Source organism: Mytilus trossulus, chromosome 2, assembly GCF_036588685.1.
Source record: "Mytilus trossulus isolate FHL-02 chromosome 2, PNRI_Mtr1.1.1.hap1, whole genome shotgun sequence".
NCBI classification, from domain to species: domain Eukaryota; kingdom Metazoa; phylum Mollusca; class Bivalvia; order Mytilida; family Mytilidae; genus Mytilus; species Mytilus trossulus.
In genome coordinates, this window is record NC_086374.1 from 12678347 (window position 1) to 12700240 (window position 21894).

At 32.6% G+C, this 21894-nt stretch overlaps 1 protein-coding gene across 3 annotated transcripts in view; it reads right to left on the minus strand.

Moving 5' to 3' along the window:
• Positions 1–3417: 3417 nt before the first annotated feature.
• Positions 3418–21894, minus strand: part of LOC134706522 (putative mediator of RNA polymerase II transcription subunit 26) — a 29718-nt gene continuing 11241 nt past the window's right edge. The window contains exons 1-3 of one of the 3 annotated variants that reach the window (XM_063565536.1): positions 15796–15906; positions 10192–11671; positions 3418–5143 (exon numbers count right to left, since the gene is read on the minus strand). In XM_063565536.1, coding sequence (XP_063421606.1) covers positions 3795–5143; positions 10192–11650 — 2808 coding nt within the window. In that variant the 5' untranslated portion in view covers positions 11651–11671; positions 15796–15906 and the 3' untranslated portion in view covers positions 3418–3794. Of the gene's footprint in view, positions 5144–10191; positions 11672–15795; positions 15907–21894 lie in introns of those variants that run through there. The other 2 variants (XM_063565538.1, XM_063565535.1) reach the window with 2 other exon arrangements.

Consider the following 21894-nt stretch of genomic DNA (forward strand, 5'->3'; position numbering starts at 1 on the left):
TAAATTTTGCAGACGCCATCACGAGTTGTTTGACCGTAGTGAAATAACCGTTTCACAGATGATATTGGATATGTTTCCTACGTCGTAATTACAAACCCTTCCCTTTTCACGAAGACCTATCGTATTAGACAATTTACCGGATTTGTAATAACATGAGCAACACGACAGGTGCCACAGATGGAGCAGGATCCGAGTACCCTTCCGGAGTACCTGAGATCACCCCCCCCCCCCCCCCCCCCCCCCAATTTTGGTGGGGTTCGTGTTGCTCAGTCTTTAGTTTTCTATATTGTTTCGTTTGCACTAATATTTATCTGTTTTGTTTTTTTTTAAAGCTATAGCGTTGTCAGTTTATTGTTGATTTATGAGTTTGACTGTTCCTCTGGTATCTTTCGCCCCTTTTTATAATTTTTTCAATGCAAGTGTTGACAATTAGATGTTATGAAAAAAATGTAAAAGACCTTCAGACAGTATATCTGTGATTACTTAATAATTTGTTAGATGTCAATTTGATATGAAAGTACACACTAGCTTTAGATAAATATTTCCTAAAGATAGTCATCTATCTTGTAAATAAAATCTCAAATGTAGTAAACAACATTGACTACGCTTGTCTTAAACTATCAATAGAAGTTCGAGTGTGGTACTACTACATACCTATCTTATATGAACCATTGAAGACCGTACTTTGACCTATAATGGTTTACTTTTACAAATTATTACTTGGATGGAGAGTTGTCTCATTGTCACGCATGCCACATCTTCTGATATCTATAAACACGGATATTGCATCGCTTTAAATTATTTTCATTTAAAGTTTAAAACAGTAAAAAAAGGTGAGTCGACCGGGAATGCTGTTATGTATGTATCACTCGATTGCAGAACAATATCCAAAAAAAAGTAAAATCACAAAACTATTGCCCTCGAAGAAAATTCAAAACGGTAAGTCCCTAATCAAATGGTAAAATCAAAGGATAAAACACATTAAATGAATGGACAACAACTGTTATATTCCTGACTTGTAACAGGCATTTTCAAATGTACAAAATGGATACAGTGGATGGTATTGATAAGATAACAGAAAATATACAGATTGTAACTTCAGAAGAATGAGCAATGTTGCTTGCAAGTTGACACATCGAGATAAAGTAACAAAAAACCAATACAAGATGTATCAACTGTTTATTCCAACCAACATACTGTATAGCGGGTTAATTTCGCGTGTGTAAAACTTATTTTTGCCGTTATTATTTTGGCGGATTCAAAACATTTATCAATACCTTTGCATGTTCCTTTTTACAACACGACAGACGCTACATGTGGTACAGGATCTGCTTAACCTTCCGAAGCACCCGAGATCACCCACAGTTTTTGGTGGAGTTCGTGTTGCTGAGTCTGTAGTTTTCTATGTTGTGTCATGGGAACTATTGTTTGTCAGGTTTGCCTTTTTATTTTTTGCCATGGCGTTTTTTTTTATCTTTTCAATCTATGAGTTTGACTGTTCCTCTGGTATCTTTCGTTCCTTTTTAAACATGGCAGCAGATGTGAATAAAATTATCATATTATAAATTCCGTTAGTCAGAAGCATTTTCATGGATTTACACTAATCAATTTGAGCTAGCGATGTATGTGTAGTCGTATGATCTTATATTAATTCAGACCAAAGCTTTAAACAGTAGAAATATTTGAAGAATACTCCGTCTAGATTTACAAAAAATAAAGGTTAGTTAATGAGGATTATCCTTGAGCTTGTTGTAAAAATAATTTTCAATAGCGTTACAGTCACCAAATCTAAATTATTTTATTTGGATTTGATTAATTTGTATGGTAGCTTTGTGATATAAAAAAGTTGATGAAATCCACAAAGATACACATAAACTATTTGTTTTTATTCACACGAATACAAATTTGTTAAAAAACTATTTCCCTTAAATTCTATGCAGATTTTAAACGGAGATGAAGTGGCATCTGTCCGTATTTACCAACAACATTCTAGTTTGTAACTTCACAATGAAAGAGGTTTAAGATATATTATTAACAGACATATTTGTTAATACGCATTAATGTTTTCGTCGCTACAGTAGAACAGAGACATGTAAAACTATACTAAACATGTGACTCTTAAACAAGATCAGATATAAAATGGCTATCAATATTTCCCTGACTAAATAATTCATAAAAATGGTACAAAAATGGGTTCGAATTGGTAAAAGAACGAGTTGATAAAAATACGGGGTGGTCAAGAAACGAGTGTACTCATATTTCGCCGTTAAGTGTCAAGTTTCAGGAATCTTTGGAGTCTGATTGGTAGTTCTTAGTTACTATTAAAATTTAATAGTATCGACGGACGGAACAATCATGGAAGGATGGATATAAACAGTATATCACCTCATTTGGACTGGAAGTATAATTCATTGTAAGATCTGCATACTTTAATGACATCCAAAGTTCAATCGTTTTAGAAAAGAAGACATGGTTTCATAGCCTTTGAAACAACACTCCATTATAGACTAAAGGATGATGCCATATGGGAACAACATGGGAAGATGCTAATCTGTAAATTTACATTTCATTAATCGCTGAAATGATTTTTATTTTATATTATAAGTAAATTTGATTCAATAAATAACCATTTCATGTCACCTGTGACCTAAGATTTGTAAAATAAGGCGTCTAAGTGAGATAATGAGTTGTCTTTCTTCTGTCGGTTCAATGATATTGAATTCTTGTATTTGCTGAAAAGTCCTGAATAAATAAAGACAACAGTATTATATCGCTGTTCAAAAGTTATAAATCAATTGAAAGAAAACAAATTCGGGCTACAAACAAAAACTGAGGGAAACACAGAATAACAGAATACCAAACGACAATGCAACACATCAGAAACGAGCTATAACATAACAACTGTCATTTTCCTGACTTGGTACAGGACATTTTCAGACATAATGGTGGGTTGAACCTGGTTTTGTGGCAAGCCAAACCTCGCGCTGTTATGGCATTGTTAAAATAGAAATATACATTACGCAACACCGTATTACCTAAGATGCCTCAATAATTCTAAATCGTGTCGTTAGACTTATTATTAAGTCTGTTCTGTAAATCTCCAGATGTTTATCGACAATGCAAGACATGAGACTCTTTCCAGAATGAGACATTACGAGAAAAGTTTTTTTAAGCTATACACATTTCAATGTTTCTAAAGTGCCCTCTTCTGTATCTCTTGCCATACGCATAAGAGAATTTCAGTTACACATAAATGTTTATATCTTACTTATGATTTTTCTTTTTAGTGTAACATTTATTAAGTTATTTTCAATCACGAAGACAATTATGCCACTATTCAAAAAGAATTACAACTCTTAGAATGCAAATGATAAAAAAAAACATTTCTCAACCTTTTTAAGATCAATTTAAACATGCAACATCAAATTATATTTTATTATTCACAAACAATTTAGAAACAATTAAATAAATACCAACATTATAACAATGCAATTATTACACAGTTTGACAAATATTAGATGTATTTTTTTCAAAACGCTCAAAAAATTTGTCCTTACACTTTCTGCATGTAGTTTATTTTGTAAAAACAAACAACGAACTGACGAGTTCCATCTGCAACGTCGTAGAAAGTATTCGCAAGAAATATAAACCTCTTCTATAATCGAAAAGATCCAAACCATTCGAAATATTTGCGTTATACGCAACTTATCGATAAAAGTCCCATTGAGCATAAATATTTTTTTGATTGCCTTCATCTTACCACTTTTTAAGGTATGCCGAGCAAGCGTAAATCCTTACTTGAAGTAGTAGTCAATTAAAGGATACATCATAAAAAAGTCCTGCATTGGTGTTCTAGTCGGTGGATAGTAAGGATGTTGCTGATGCTGAGTTGACCCAGGTTGATAACTTTGAGGCGGAGCATGGGTTGGTCCTTCAACCTCTAATCCTTCATATTCGGGAGCTTCAGTTTGTGGAGGAGGTTTCGGTGTTGTTGTTGTAGTTGCTGTAGTAGTTGGTTGATGAGTTGGCCTTGGTGTAACAGGTCTAGTGTATTTAACTGGAGGTTGATAGACTGGTGGTTGATAGACACCACGATGATATTGAGGTTGATAGATATATCTCTGTTGTTGATGCGGGTATTGAGGAACAGGTGAAAATCCCACTTGATGTTGCTGCTGTTGCTGAAGATTGACAGGAAGTGTTTGAATAGGCAATGCTTGTTGATTTTGCTGAAAATTGACGGGTTGTGTTTGAATATGCATTCCTGGTTGCTGTTGCTGCATATTGACGGGTTGTGTTTGAATATGCATTCCTGGTTGCTGTTGCTGCATATTGACGGGTTGTGTTTGAGAAGACATTGCTTGTTGTTGTTGCTGAAGATTGACCGGTTGTTTTTGAATAGGCATTCCTGGTTGCTGTTGCTGCAGATTGACGGGTTGTGTTTGAGAAGACATCGCTTGATGTTGTTGCTGAAGATTGACCGGTTGTTTTTGAATAGGCATTCCTGGTTGCTGTTGCTGCAGATTGACGGGTTGTGTTTGAATAGGAATTAGTTGTTGCTGCTGCTGCATAAATAGTTGTTGTTGCTGACTAGACACCATCGTTTGTACGGATTTATTTGGAGATAATTGTGTTTGAGTAATGGATTGAATTGGTTGATTAACAGGAGACAAAGGTTGATTGCCTTGTTGAATTTGATTTGCCTGAGCAGGTTGTACTGATTGGTTTACTGTTTGTTGTGGTTGGCCAACTTGTTGCGCTGGGTTGATTTGAACAGGTGCTTGTTGTCCTTGTGGTTGAAGTAAGATTTGTTGTTGTTGAACGCCCTGTTGCAGTTGAGGTAACAAATTTACGTTATTAGTAAGTGAGGTTTGAACAGTAAAATCCTGCACTGGTTGTTGAACAATTTGAGGTCCTGCGTTTACCGGAACTTGTTGAATAGAACCAAGAACAAGCTGTCCCTGGGATAGATTACTTGCTGAAAGAGCATTACCGGTCACTAGTCCTTGTGGTACCATTGGCGGCTGATTTATCATGTGAGGTGGTATTGGAGGTCTTTGGTATACTTGTTGGTTTGCAGGTGGGGCTTTTGGTGGGACCTGGAACTGTCCAGGTGGTGGAGACTGATAATGTCGAGGTGGACCTGGAATTACAAAACAATACATTAAAAATAAGGTTTTAAAGGGAATCATGGTAGTAAATCGTCGTTCCCAAGTAGTAACTGCGCGAAATCATAACAGTTTATTAACTATATTGAGAATATTGTCCCAATCAGTATACTTTATGAGCTCGGCATCTTCTTATCATGCAAATAGGCGGATTTTTTTATTTCAAATTAAATAATCAGTTCAAGGTCATACATGCAATTAAAATAAGAATACACATTATTTGAAAACATATCCTTAGAGTCCCTTGAAAATTTTGATTATTTTTGTATAAAGAATAGACATCAGAAAAGAATAAACATGATCGTCTTAATATCTAACTCTAAGCTATAAGTTGTAGATGGTGAATATTATTTGTAAAACATTTTGTTAATCTTTAGGGAACGATGGTTTTAGGATGATAATGTTAGTTGAAAAGTATTAATAAGCAGCTCATAAAGAACTCAATGATCGCGAATCTGATCTCAAATACCAAAGTAAAGCAAAATCAGCGAGTTTGGTAATCGGAAGATATTGATATTTTTGAACATTATTTTGAAATTATTTTTCAAAGGTTAAAAGTTTGTAATTTGACCAATCGTCATTACAAATTGCTTTTAGCAACAAACATTACAAAGAGGACAGTCTATATAAACGTAAGTATAGTAATACACGAAGAAGGTGATAAATATAAACATACCTATGAGAGAGTAATACACAGAGAAGGTAATAAACATAGAGATACATATGCAGCTTGTTCAAATCATTCAACTAACACTCAATCATTTAAGGTAGCACAATACAAAATTTTTTTCACTCCCAAACAGACAACTTTAAACTGATGGAATTCCTCTCATCATTATTTAATGAGGTACCAAAAGAGAGAAGAAAGATTTATCTTTCAAATTGTGATAATTTCATTATGACACAATTATTACATAATTAATTGTTATGTAATTAGTTTCTATATTGTGATGTCGATACTTGAATGCATTTAGCTTCTTTGTTATTCATAGCATCCCAAAATATTTTATAGATGCTTGTACAGCACAGTTTGACCTCAAAATCTGTGTCTCAGATTTCCAAACGCATCAATAGAACAAATTTTATACCTAATTAAATTTAGGGATTTTATGAATTGATGTTGCAAACTTCATTGTAGGTTTATGAGAGAATGAAATAAAGAAGGAAAAAAGCGAGACAGAGTTTTGAAGGTCACACTGTGTTGTACAAGAATATATAAACTATTTTGGTATGCCATGAATAACAAAGAAGCTAAATTCATTCAGTGTGGACATAATTTTAAAGCACTCTGATAGGGGTGGTGAAATCTTTGTATTGAGCTACCTTAACTAAATATTTGTATTAATACTGACTTATTGTTTTACAATGATTCTAAATGATTGAAGTTAACGTTCAATCATAACATTTCTTTCATATGATAGCAAATGTTTGAGATATTATTATAGGAGAAGAAAATAAGTAGCTATGCTTTTTTTCATGTTTTTAACAAAAACAGGTGTTTCAGTTGTATTGTATTTAATTGATTCTTACATGATAAAATCTAGCTCGCTTTTTGACCTTTATATTTCATTGGGTGACGATTCCTTTGTAAGGCTGCACTATTGGCATCAAGGCATTACACAGACTTGAGCAATATAATAATGTTAAGTCGAGAAGTATTAATATCTAGTCAGTTGTACACAGTATATCAGAAATTATTTTAATAAATATAAATATATAAATATAAACACTTTAATACCAAAAATATAATTATGTATAAAATGCAATCTCAAATAGAAAATGAAATAAGATTAAATAATATAACATACATGTTCAAAATACAGTAATATTTTGTTCAAATAAGACATGTTTTAAAGTAATGACAAAATTAATAGAGTCGTTACATTAACGCATTGTAATCTATTTTACATGACGGAAATACAAATGTATGAATATTAACATAGTCATAGATTGTCAAAACGTACAAATACAAATAAGTAAAAAAAAATCAGATTGTCAAAAGTTACAAATATGATATGTAATAATCCACACCTTACACAATAGAACTTATTTAGTTCATACAGCTAGTTTGGCACGACAGGATAAAAATAATATTAATTTAAATGCACAAGAAGGAAATAAAAAAAGAATACGAAATGATTGGAATTATGTAAATGAGACATTTTCTATCGATCAATACTCGAGTCGTATTATAAAATATTATTTAGTTATACATTGTACGATGGTTCTCATATTAATGACATACACGTGTTTACTGAAAATGATGTATCGCAACATTCAATTGAAAACGAATTCAAACTATTTCACTAAATGTATCAATTTCTTGTTACCATGTGCGATTTGTTTTAAAGATTAATAACTTGTTTACTACTTTAACACACCAGAAATAAATAAAGCTGACAGAGATAACCCTACACACATTAATTATCTGTGTATGTGGTATATATGACATTGAAGAATGTTTTTAGAAAATACCACTGAAAATATTCCTCAATGTTTAGAATAAGTCTGATAACATTGAATCCATCATTTCTTAATATGCAAAACGTACAAATCAGAAGTCATTTGAATGTGCCTTCATTCTTTTATAGATTAAAAAACAAATCGATTATCTTATTTTTTTTAAATTACAAATAAAGTGATTTCTGGATACGTCTGTGAATTAGCTTGTAATAACTGTGTCTATTTTACTTGCTGTCTTTTGTACTGAAGCTTTTAATAAAACCCGGAGCCAAGTAAGTTAACATCGCTTCATTGGGAATGATTATTACAGGATTTGAAGATCTGCTAACGTCATGTGGATACCATTCGCCATGACTAGCATGCGCATCTATTGTCTTAGCATTAGAATAAATACTTTTTATTCTAGCCATAATGTTGCTGTACAAATTTGCTATATTTGCAGATACCGGTTTGGTTTTTGTAGCAGTTGTATCTATATCTTTAATCTTTACTTGCAACCTTTGTGATGTATTCATACCACTTGCTATATTCTCGGTTCTCGTTTCGTTCGTGAAGAGAATACTCGAGTTCAGCAAGTTTGGTTTTGAATGGTTTATTTCAAAAAGCGTTTTGGGTAAATTTTCTTTATTCGTTTCTAGACGACTAGTATTCATGTGGTCCTTCAATTTAGGTTCATAGTTTGTCATATTTTCAACTGATAAATATAGAACTGTACTATTTCTATTATTTATCGCGTGTTCACCGGCACTATTATGTTGTTCGATAATTGAATTCCATCTACTTGGAATGTTTGTCTTTAATAACTCATTCTTATTGCCTGCAATGATGCTTGCGTTTCCTTCTTCATTCTTAACTGTAGCTGTATCCGATATTCCATGTGATATAATTGCTTTCGAAGTATCAAATTTTGGAATGACATTGCCAATATTCTGATAAGCAGATGGAGCATTTGTTACACCATTAGTTCCTGATGTTACTGTAGTAATTTTATTAAACACTGTCGTGAGAGGTTGAAAGGAGTCAGTGATTGTGGTTACACTTTGAGCAGTCGGATTTGTAGTAAGTTTGTCTTCTGTTGACAAAATGTTCATTCGCTGTGATACTTTGGTAGTGTCATTCATTGCATAGTACGGTAATAATGAGCTATCGTTTAAGATTGACAGGTGACTAGTAGTAGACTCATTATGTTGTTGCGATGTGGCTATAGATTGGTTTAATGAAGATAACATAGTCGTGTTTATTCTTGCTGATTCGCTACCAGTCTCACTTATTTTGATATTGTTCAAATACAGGGGTATTTGATTTTCAAATTTGGAAATGTTCACGGAACTTTCAATTGTATTTGACATTGGTCCTGTTATTAAAACATTTTTTTTGTCTCCATCCTTTAGTAATTTATCACCGAGAGTGATTTTATCTGACTTTTGAAGTCGTAATTTAATGTCATCTGTATTATTGTTGAAAAACACATTCTGAATTTCAGTAACATTTGCTACAATAACATGAAGAAGTGAACTTTCCTTTCCAGTATCGAAATGCTTTAATGGAACGCTCTGTTTTGGATTCAGTTTCAATTGTTTTCCTGAATGTGTTTGGTTTTTCGATTGTAACGTAAGGTTTGTGCTATTATGTATCATTGGAGGTGACAAAACAAACCAACTTGGTTGATTCTTGATCCTCAATTCATCGGTTTTATTTTTTTATCCTTCAAAATGTAACAAACTATTTTCCAACATTGACAGAACGTTCATTTGTCTACTGTTGCCACTATTATATGACCCTTTCTTGGGAGTATAAGGATCTTTCCGAGAAACTGTAAATAAATCGGTCTTTTTTGTTAGTTCTTTACCGTTGAGATTGACCATGTGCTTAATTGGCTGATATATTGGCACGTGTACCACATCATTGTTTGTCAGTTGACCGTAAGTATTGAACGGTTTGCTATTAACTACATATGTCTCACTTTTGTACGGTGTAGCAAAATCAACAGATGAGAATGATTTATGAATTAATGGATGTTGAATTTTATCCACGCGGTTGACATTCTGATTCATGAGGTTTATGTTACTGTTTTTACTATCCTTTTGTTGATTATATTTGCCTTTTGGTGCATCATTTCTACCATTATGATTAAAACTAAATATTGGCATATTTTCAAACAGTTTATTAAGGTGTTCGAGCACTACTTTCCTATGCGCATTGATTGAAGTGGCATCTGATATCGTATTGGGATTATCGAAACTATTAGCTGTCGAAACTAGATTTTTAGAAATATTTTTTGAATTGTGCATCTTTGACAGCTTCATTTTTCTTTTGTTAGGCGAACGAATATGAGACAATGGATTTATCCTATGAGTGTCATTAGAAATGTTAACATGTTTGCTAGGCGCTTGCGTTGACGCGTGCACAGAGTTTGATCTGAAAAAGGTTAGACCGTTATAACTGACCATGCCAGTATGGTTAATACTACTTTGCATATCTATTCTACTTGTTCCCATCACCGAGGTATCAGTAATATTGTTACGCTTGTCTATATCAGCATGCAGCGCATTCTTATTACCTTGTGGGAACGCTTGGGAGGATGAAGCAGTAAACACAAATGTTTGCGCATTGTTAGGATTGTTAGAAGCCACTACTGTATGATATTGAAAATCAGAACCTTGATTAAGTGGTTGATTCCCATTTGGTGGTGGCTGTCGTTGATTTAAATTTTGTTGGGCCTGTGGTTGATTCACATTTGGTGGTGGTTGTCGTTGATTTAGATTTTGTTGAGGCTGTGGCTGTCGTTGATTCAAATTTTGTTGGGGCTGTGGCTGTCGTTGATTCAGATTTTGTTGGGGCTGTGGCTGTCGTTGATTCAGATTTTGTTGGGGCTGTTGTTGATTCACATTTGGTGGTGGCTGTCGTTGATTCAGATTTTGTTGGGGTTGTTGCTGATTCACATTTGGTGGTGGCTGTCTTTGATTCACATTTGGTTTGGAATATTGCTGTCTTTGGTTCACATTTGGTTGGGGCTGTGGTCGATGTATATTTGGGGGTGGTTGTGGTTGATACACATTAGGTGGTGGTTTTGGTTGATTCACATTTGGTTGATAATATGGTTGCTTTAAATTCAAATTTTGAGGTTGTTGTGGTTGGTTCAAATTTGGAGGCGGTAGTGGTTGGTTGAAATTTGGATGTGGTTGTGGTTGGTTCATATTTGACGGCGGCGGTGGAAGTTTCGAATTAGTAGGTATCTGTGGTTGGTTTACATTAGATTGTGGCTTCGAAGATGTCCTTTGAAACTGCCGATTTGTTTGTTGTGAAAATGGTGGCCTATTTTGTTGCTGTTGACGCTGATTTATACTGTAAGAATGTTTTGGTTGTTGATTTCGGTTCATACTAAAAGAATGTGATGGTACCGTCTTCTTGGGCTTTGGTTTTTGATTTTGGTTTATTCTGTTAGAATGTGAAGGTTCCGTGTGGGACGGACCCGGTTTTTGATTTTGGTTGATACTGTTAGTATGAGATAGTTCCGCCTGCTTTGGCCTCGGATTTTGATTTTGATTCATACTGTTAGACTGTGGTTGGTTCGTCTGCCTGGACCGTGGCTGTTGGTTTTGATTCCGACCGTTAGACTGTGGTTGGTTCGTCTGTCTGGGCCGTGGCTGTTGGTTTTGATTCATACTGCTAGGCCGAGGTTGTTGATTTACATCTTTTGGTGTTGATGGTATATTGTTTTTATGTGACATTTGCGGCTGAAAATTTGCTCCATTTTTAGTTGCAGATTTAAAAGAAAAACTCTTCATTCCCGGTTTTGAACCAATAACTATTCTTTTTGGCATATTTGAACCAACATTCCCAGAAATTTGTCTTGGCACATTTGATCTTTCGCTTCTATATATTTGATTTGGTCTATTTGAACTAGCACTAAATGAAGCATTATTTTCATATCTATTTGAATGTTTTTGTGTGTCCAAACGTGCAGAAGAGCATACTGTTATTAAATATCCTAATATGAGCAGTTGTATATATTCCATTGTCACTTTCACAGGAGAGATCTGAAGAAAACAAATATACATAGATTAAATTTATGTCGTTTTAATGTTTTCCTAATGAGATATTCCACCCGAATACCCTATTTCATACATAGAATAAATAAATAATATCTACACCACCAAAAAAGCCCACAAAAATACAACACTCATTAACAGTATAAAATGCAGAGATCAATAGGTTTTAGCCTTGGACAAGAACGATTTAAAATAGTTGGCGAGTTAAAGTTAAAATGAACTAATAAATAGCTTTTTTTGGTGTATATGTTGTTTAAATGCATACATCTTAATCATCTTTATGAGTTATTTTTAACCATAAACAATAATTATATATCTATCTGACTATTGCTGGACAGAAGTTGTATGAATATATATTGACATGTTTACAATGTCAATTAATGTTGTTAGTCATTATTAAGTCAATAGTTTATTAATGATGCTCCTAAATATAGGTTCACATATTTGACATGAAAAATAAAACGTATTCACATACAATATAAAATTGATAATCATTTAAATTTTAAATAATTTTTGTATTTCAGTCGACGAAAAAACGTTGCGTTAACCTTATCAAATAAAATAAAACCTTTAAAGCAATGTAAATCATCCAAAAGTAATGACACAGAGAGCCCAAAAATTAGTTATTACGAAATGTGCTCTCAGTATATCACTAAGCATTACAATAATGTCATACAAAACACCTTTAAAAAAAAGGAAGACGGCACAGGAAGACATTTACACACCAAGCTATGATAGTTAGACTTTGGCACAGCAAGACCGTTGTACATCAAGCTAAAATTTCTATAGCTTGATATGTGATGGTTTTACTTTAGCTTGGTATGCAAAAGTCTTACTATAGCTTGGTATGCTATAGCCGTACTATAGATTGGTTTGCAAAAGTCTTACTATAGCTTTGTGTGTAAAAGTCATTCGATGTCAAGATCTAACTATAGATTGGTGTGCCATAGTCTTACTGTGTCATTCTCTAACTATAGATTGGTGTGCAATAGGTGTACGAGTTATAGCAAGATCTTTGCGTACAATGCTCTAGTAAGATCATGATATACCAAGCTTTTGTTTGACCAAATGTTACAAACTTGAAACACAATTAATACATGAGATACATATCAGGAATTTTTCATTAAAATGACGATTGGTGCAAACAAGATCAGCCCATCAAAACAGCAGATCACATGATTAGTTACACAAATTGAAATTTTTACTTGTATTAAAAAGTACTACAGCATGACGCAGCTATACATACACCTTAATCAGTGCAACAACATAACAAAACAATATCACCAACTAAAATCATAAATGTTCAAACATCAACCTTACCAACACTTAAAGCTTCTGAACAGTTTATCAATAAATCTGTCAAATATAGATGATTCAACATTCAACAACAATATAGTGTCCTAGTTATTCGGGTAACCAATCACAAATCTAATATAACTTAAACCATGTAAATATGTACTGAATGACTGGTGTGTGATGGGTCCTTTACAATTTTGTTTAACAATATTTATTGAATTAGTATGAAGGAACATATGCTTGAGAGTCAATAGTGACTTCGAGTAAACTGGCAGTAGCTTCTAATCAATAATTCAGAAAATTGATGTGGAAAGACCTACAATTGTTCTCTGAAGCTCGTACAATATTATAATATACTGTTGTGGGTAATAACACGGTACATATATTCAGAAAAGCTCGTTGTCCTCATATTTACATTACTGAAGTGGACATTCAATTTAAGTCTCCCATTTATTAAAACATGACACTTGTCAAATAGTTGCCCTAATGTTCATATCTTTAAACGCTGGCGGAAAAACTAAAACTACTTGTTTTTATAAGATTAGCCTAAAATTAAAAGAATACTAGACTATTGAAAAAAATATTAGTACTGCTTATCCTTTAAACATTAAAGACGAACACTTGAACAAAACTGAAAAAAATACGGTAGATATATTCATATCTGGAAGTAGATATTTTTCTTTATTCATAGTTATATTCTTTTAAACGAATTCAAAGAGTTTGGTGTCGGCATCGCAATTTCGGACATAAATGTCAAATTTGTCAATATCCTGTCTCAGATAAGACCATATATACATGTATATGACAAAGTTATTAAGGCAATAAGTAATTACAAGTTATAATGCTTGACGGACAATACCGTTGATAGATTAATCAAAGTACTGAAGTACTGAACATCGGTTGACCACAAATTCTTGTGGATGGTCAAAAGCACTTTTCTCAGAAAAAAAATCACATATATTTCTTTACCTGAAACTGAGGTCAAAGTACAGCTCTACAAACTGTCGATTCATGCATGTATCTTGGCATTGCACAAGGTAATTTTTTTCCACTGATTGTTTATGACGTCTTTACACTAAATTCATTGGGTGTTTGATTTGTACAGGTTGTTATTTTAGTCCATATTTGTGTTTTTAGTTGTTATTGACTTTAAACAAGTTATCAGTAACTTTGAGTATTCTCAGATCTGTGTGTTTTTATTGTGGAGATAAAAAGGTACCCTGTCACGTCAACTCTGTTGTTTTTTATTAGATATATTTCTGCTTAAGTATCTTGATAATGAGTTAAGACCGTTTCAATTTATTTTTATCGTGTTTTCACTTGTTGTACTGTATCACCACTTTTACAGGTTAGGGGAGGTTTGGCACCTTCAAACTACTGTAACGCCGCAACATTCTGTCCAAAGTCAGTAGCCTGTTATATAATGGTTTTGTCGTTTGTTCCGTTTTGTCATATTTGTTTTTCGTTCATAATTTTGGTACATAAATCAGGCCGAAGTTTTCTCGTTTGAATTGTTTAACATTTTTCATTTCGGGGACTTTTACAGCTGACTATAAGGTGTGGAGTTTACTCGTTGTTGAAAGCTGTACAGTGACCTATAGTTGTTAATTTCCGTGTCATTTGTTCTCTTGTGGAGAGCTGTATAATTAGCAATCATACCGCGTCCTTTTATTCTTATAAAGACAAAGGCTAACCGGTACCTGCTAGGAAATTTAAAATCGTTACAAATAGATTGTGGTACGAAATCACAAACCTTTAAGACCTAACAGGTTAGTTTACACGGAAGATGATTAAAAAAGAACACTCAACCAAAGAGACCCCATTAAGAAGAAAAGACATATATTCTTTCACATGCAAATTCATTCATTTTGATTTCGAAAATGTACAAGTTTATCAAAGAACAACGGGTAAAATTCGACTGTATTTTGTATCGAAACTATCTTTAATAGCGTGTATATTCTAAAACATTTCATTAATAATATTTGTAAACATATGCAAAGTATTTGAGTAAGACAACTTGATATTCAAATTCTACTTGGTTTCGATACTGTCTCTGTGAAAACAGATAGAGAGAAGACAATCATTCTAATTTCTATAAATATCTTGTGGAATTCAGAAAATGTCAGTTACGTTGACTGAAATTATTGTAGAAGTTCTGAATATTTCAAATTTGGTTAAAGGATACAATTTGTTAATGATAGGGGAAAACGATAAGAAGGACAATTAAAAAGCTACATTATCACTGAACTAGTATATATTTGTTTAGGGGCCAGCTGAAGGACGCCTCCGGGTGCGGGAATTTCTCGCTACATTGAAGACCTGTTGGTGACCTTCTGCTGTTGTTTTTTTATTTTGGTCGGGTTGTTGTCTCTTTGACACATTCCCCATTTCCATTCTCAATTTTATATGTAAAGGAAAATGTGTGTTTGTAGGTTCTCATTTAATTATGAACAATTAAACATGAACGCATTTTCCCTGGTAAAACTTCTCTAACTTATTTTCTTTCTTGTATATATACTTGTCAGATATTTTTTTTCACTTCTTGGTTAATCACATTCAAGCAAAATTATAAATAATACCATGACCTTGTTGACTTACCACTGTAAAGAAGTGGTTCAACCATAAATCTTATGAATTAATACGTCTGGTAATTTAAAAGACAGAAGTCATTATTTTATAGGAAGTAAATAAGAAAAAACCTATTAGTATTTACAAAAAGAAAAAAATACTTGGAATTGTTTAGGACATGCATGTTATAAATAATTTTGTGGCATTAAGAACACATTATATTTTACAGTGCATCCATTATTACTCACTCAAACAAAGTATATGTTTCCTCCCAATCAATATGATAATTTCCCCCTGCTACTTTCTGTATACCGTATTACAGTTCAATACGAAACATATTACATAACTTCAAAATTGTGTAAATGAAAATTGTTTTTGTGCGCTGGAACTGTTAATTATATCAAGTTGTCACATGTACATTATATACTAATGTCCATAAATGATCACTTTTCACGTAATTCGGACTGTCATTTACTGTGTTAAAACACATCATACCATAAAAATTGATATGTATTACAAGACATTATATAAAACATTTGTTCTTGCCAAATAACCTCTAGGATGTATAAATAACAAGTCACAACAACATCATACACTTTCTCTGTCTCAAAAAACCAAAAACAAAACTGTGCGCTAATGATTTGAAATGATTTCTTGTGATCAAAAATGATATCGTATTCTTCCTTTCACATTTTCAAAAAAAAGTAATAATTATACTCTTGCGTGAAAAAGCAAATTGAATGAGTATCTTTGATTGTCTCAGTTAAAAGTATGCATACTCGTTCTATACATGGGGGATTTATATAATATACCTGATATTTGTATAATTGCTTATTTAATGTTGAAAACCAAATGTTTAAATTCACTCGATGTCGTTCGGACTTTTGTGTGTTTTGATTGCGGTCCCTGATTGACGTATGCATCAAATTGCCTTACTTCTCGAGTCTTTCGTAATTCCCTCCTGTTTAGGAGCACTCGGTCAAATTTGAAAAAAACACTATAATTTTTACATATTAAATTTTCCTTGAAAAAGGTAAAGGTAGGAAATACACAGTTGAGACAGTAAAAATATATTTGATCTGTGAGAAAAGTATAAGACTTCAATGACAGAAAATGTTTTTTTTTTCTTCAAATGACAAAAGCGATAGAGAATTCAGTCATAATATTTTTACAAGACTATCAGAATGTCTTTTTTTTTTTTTTTATCGTTGTATAATTCAAAGATTTTGCATTTGTGCGTAAATTTAATTGGTCGAACTTATACAAAGCAACATATATTGCACGTGTTTTGTATTACAAAATAAAAAGTGCACTATAACGACATTACATGACTGTATGTTTCATTTAAATCCGCAATTTCGATTGCCTGACCACAACTGAGTGACATTAATATATTGTTCTTTTTTTGTATAGAATACAACAGCTATATTTATATATGGAAATGTGGCATGATTGCCAATGAAACAACTACCCACGTTCAAATGAAGTGGATATTTGAGTGCACGTGCCTTCCGTGTTAAATTTAAAACACTGCACAGAAAACAAACAAAAATGTTGATGTAAAACTTAACTTCATGGTTGAAGCATAAAATTGTAAATATAAGGAATGATGCTTTGGAAAAAATAGGATTGTAATTGCGTTGATCGTGCTTTGCAGATCAAAATGTGCCGATAACGCTTTTACACCTCAATACAATTTATAAAAGAAGCATTCAAATATTTTAGAAAACAAAAACAAAAAACAGTTGAGTTGATTTAACTCGTTATTTCAGGGTAGTAGCTAATAATATTATCATAAGAAATTGGTGCTTCTTTTTTTAAAGGAGCACTAGCTGTAAAGTTCATGTTCACCGATTTTAATCAAATTCTCATATTTGATTTATTACAATGTAAAACATTTATCCGAACTATTAAAACCCCATTAGAATAATTATTTAATCCTTGTCCGACGCTGGAATCCGATATTTTTGTTTACCTCAGTCTGATGACATTATGAAGTTACTTGCGCAAACAACCATACACGGGGCGCAAAACTAAAAAAAAATCGGGAAAATCTGACATTCCCTTTCCTTTTTGCAAATTCAGGGGTTCTATTACATGAAATACACAAAAGATCATACACGAGGCGCAAAAGTGACTTGCGCGAGCTTCCATTTCATTGGATAAAACTGTAACGTGATCAATTTCCAATATAAGTTGAAGGTCTTGAAGCTGTCAATCATTTTATTTATATTACAAATTTTATATACCATGTGTCTTACTCATTAACATATTTAAACAAACTCATCCTTCGGATTCGTTTGTTTAAATATGTTAACTCGTAAAAACCATGGTATATATAGTACTTAAAACTATCGAATTGACCTCTAAAGTCATCCGATTACCATTTAAGCGATGTAAACATAAATATAAATATAAATAGAGTAAGCAAACTCGTGCTGTTAGATTTTTCTACGTCTATTTAATTTCATATTAAAGATAAAAAATAAATGTTTATCATCGTATTTACCTGTATGCGAATGATATTTTGTGGATCGAAGCAGTCAATTAAATGATTTACCTTTGTTTCACTTTCAATGTTGACATTATTTTACTTTAAATAACTTTACACAAACAATTCACGTGTTATTCATCTCAAGCTAAGGGAGTAATTTGAAGTTCATATGAATACGAATTCAATGAGGTCGAATTATTCATTTGCAAGTGAATAAATCATAATCAAGGTTTTTTTTAAGGTTATTTTGACAAAATTGAACTATACCGGCTGCTAAAAGCGAATTATTATTTCACTATTTGCATTGCATTAATGACTGAGCCAAAAAAATAAAATATATTAGATTTTTTGTATATCTCGTAGCTAGTGTCCCTTTGAATATTATAAGGTCGTAAAGGCATTGAACTACGCACAATTTTAAGATGAAGCGCTTCAGGTCAAAAGTGTTTCACCTATCGGAAATTCCCCTATATATTTCTTATAAAAAACATATTTGAATAAAAATTCTACTTAAAATATTTGTTGTCCAAATTGAATGATTTTTTATTTAATTAAATGCAGAAATGTCTGTAGTGTCTTGTAATAATTATGATATCTATGATTCATATTTTTAGGGAAATCACAATTTGAAAACAAATATAAATTATTGCAAGACAAAATCATATGGCTATATAGGAAAAACTGACATTTAATTTCAATATTTGTATACAAACAATGATTTCCTAGTAATGACATGTTATGAAAATATTTCACATTAACAATAAAAACTGTCTACATTTGTGAGTCTAACATTAGAAATTTCATCAAAATCGAACCTAAAATAGTTTTGACAATGTTTAAAAACATGTGTTTTATTTAAAATATAATAAGGGAACTTGGGAAAAGTGACGTTTGACCTAAGATTACAAAATGGTCTCTCTCAACAATTATGCACTCCAACAAAATAACTAAAAAGACTAATTTAATTCCAAAATATTTTATAGCAACGGCATATTTGTTTTTGAGATTACAGACTTTCCCTATGCATATTTTTCCAAACTGGTATGCAGTCCATCTGTAAACTAGCATCGGTTATCGAAATTTAAATGGGCACAAACTGTGTACCACTTATCGCAGACTTGTTTCTGTAAAGGTATGAGCTACAATGTATGACCAAATCAGCATAGACCCATTGAAACTACATCTGATCCAACTCTTTAGATATTTGAACATTAGCGCTCAAAAATGACGACTTCAGTATGTACACTAAAAAATGTTATCCTCCTGAAAAGCTAAAACTGACAATGAGCATTAACTTTCCTGGATCTTGCTATCTATACCTATATCGACGACAAGCCTAACACCAAACTTCTTTGAAAGTGAGCTTTACTGCGCGTATTAATGTGTTTTTGATAATTCTAAATTGACTAGATTTATAGGGGATTGAGATCTCAAAAAAACATGTTTATGTTCTACCTCGCTTTGCTCGTCCGAACATAAATTATTTCTTATGCTATATAAAGAAACAACAAAGACTAATATGGCAGGAGATACACACCAAACAGTTTTAATATAACATTTCAAAATACATGTATGCCGTGCAATTGAATATTAAAGTCCATACATCATGCGTCATTGTATTATCTATATATTCATCTCAACTGTTCTACTAATATCTACAAAAAGAAAATACAAAGAATTAGGATTTATACAAAGCATAATATTTCAATCTTAATGTAATAAATTTGTCGAACAAGTTTGGTGTGTGAATTCTCGATGAAATGAAAAGGGCGCGTAAAACAGTATATAAAGTCCGAAAACCGAATTACTCAGTATTGCGCAACGGAAATAGAAAGAAATCTCAAAACGAAAAGAAATATAATTATGTTCTACCTCGCTTTGCTCGTCCGAACATAAATTATTTCTTATGCTATATAAAGAAACAACAAAGACTAATATGGCAGGAGATACACACCAAACAGTTCGACAAAACAAAGGAAATATGCCGGTGTAGACTTGTATAAATAAGATAACCTGCTATATAAATTTTCTTTTATGTAACCGTCTTTTAATAGATCTGACTTTCATCTACTGTGTGCTTTTAAAATTCTATCTTGTATTTTATTATGAGCTGAGTCGCGCATCCACTCCTCAAATTTATTTTTTATCGAAACCAGCTTGACACAAAGCATCTAAAATAGCTCTCTTGCTCTGGTATATGAAATAGGTTTGTTGATTTTGCATAACGTACATGTATATATTGTTTTACTTTTTAATTGCTCTGAATACATATTCGCTGGAGATCAAAGATATATAAATACCACTGGACACAAGTCCGAGTTAGTTCTAGCGCAAGACAAAAAGTGTTGCCCTGTCTATACACATCAGTTTTACTACTTTCTATCATAAAACCTAGATGAGATTTGTGAAAAAGATAAATTGTATACTTTAATATTTGCAAGCTCGCTAAAATCATGAAAACTCTGCAGCATCAAACAACATATTTTTAAATTCCTAATGATATTCAAATCTACATGATTATCGAAAACTTTTTGTGAAATTTCAGACGTAACTAATAAATGACATATGGTGCCAATTATCAGACTCAGTCATAAATTCTTGCAAGGGTCTCCGTCACGGAGTTGAGATCATTTGACAAATCCTTTCGCAGGAGATAAATTGAAACCCCATCAAGGGAACATAAACAAAATCTCATCACGGGAACGGAAATAAAATCCCATCACAGCAGATACATAGTCCTAACACGAGAAAATAAACCAAATCCCGTCACATGAACGTAAACAAAATCCCATCACGGAAATTACCTATTAGATTATACACCCTATAATAGTTTAAAAGTAGCAATACCCCTCACGGGTAATTACAATGTCTAAAAATACTCCCATCACGGGAAATTTCAATATCTAAATATCTCCCATCACGGGTAATTACAATGTATAAATAAACTCCAATAACGGGCAATTACAATGTCTTCATAAACTCCCATCACGGGTAATTATAATGCCTAAATAAACTCCCATCACGGGAAATTTCAATATCTAAATATCTCCCATCACGGGTAATTACAATGTCTAAATAAACTCCCATCACGGGCAACTACAATGTCTTAATAAACTCCCATCACGGGTAATTATAATGTCTAAATAAACTCCTATCACGGGTAATTACACTGTCTAAATAAAATTCCATCACGGGTAATTACAATGTCTAAGTAATCTCCCATCACGGGAAATTATAATGACTAAATAATCTATCACGGGTAATTACAATGTTTAAATAAACTCCCGTCACGGGCAAATACAGTCTAAATACACTCCCATCACGGGAAATTATGTCTAAATAATGTCCCATCACGGGCAATTACAATGTCTAAATAAACTCCCATCACGGGTAATTACAATGTCTAAATAAACTCCCATCACGGGTAATAAAAATGTCTAAATAAACTCCCATCACGGGTAATTACAATGTCTAAATAAACTCCCATCACGGGTAATAACAATGTCTAAATAAACTCCCATCACGGGTAATTACAATGTCTTAATAAACTCCCATCACGGGTAGTTACAATGTCTTAATAAACTCCCATCACGGGAAATTACAATGTCTAAATAAACTCCCATCACGGGTATTTACAATGTCTTAATAAACTCCCATCACGGGTAATTACAATGTCTAAAAAAATACCATCACGGGAAAATTAATATACAATTGCCCTCAGCTTCAGAAATCTAACTTCAGAACGATAAAATTAAATGATAATTTCTCAGCAATGAAATTCAGTTTTCAAACAACATATTCTTAAATTCTTAATGATATTCATCTCTTCATAATTATTCAAAAAAACTTTTTG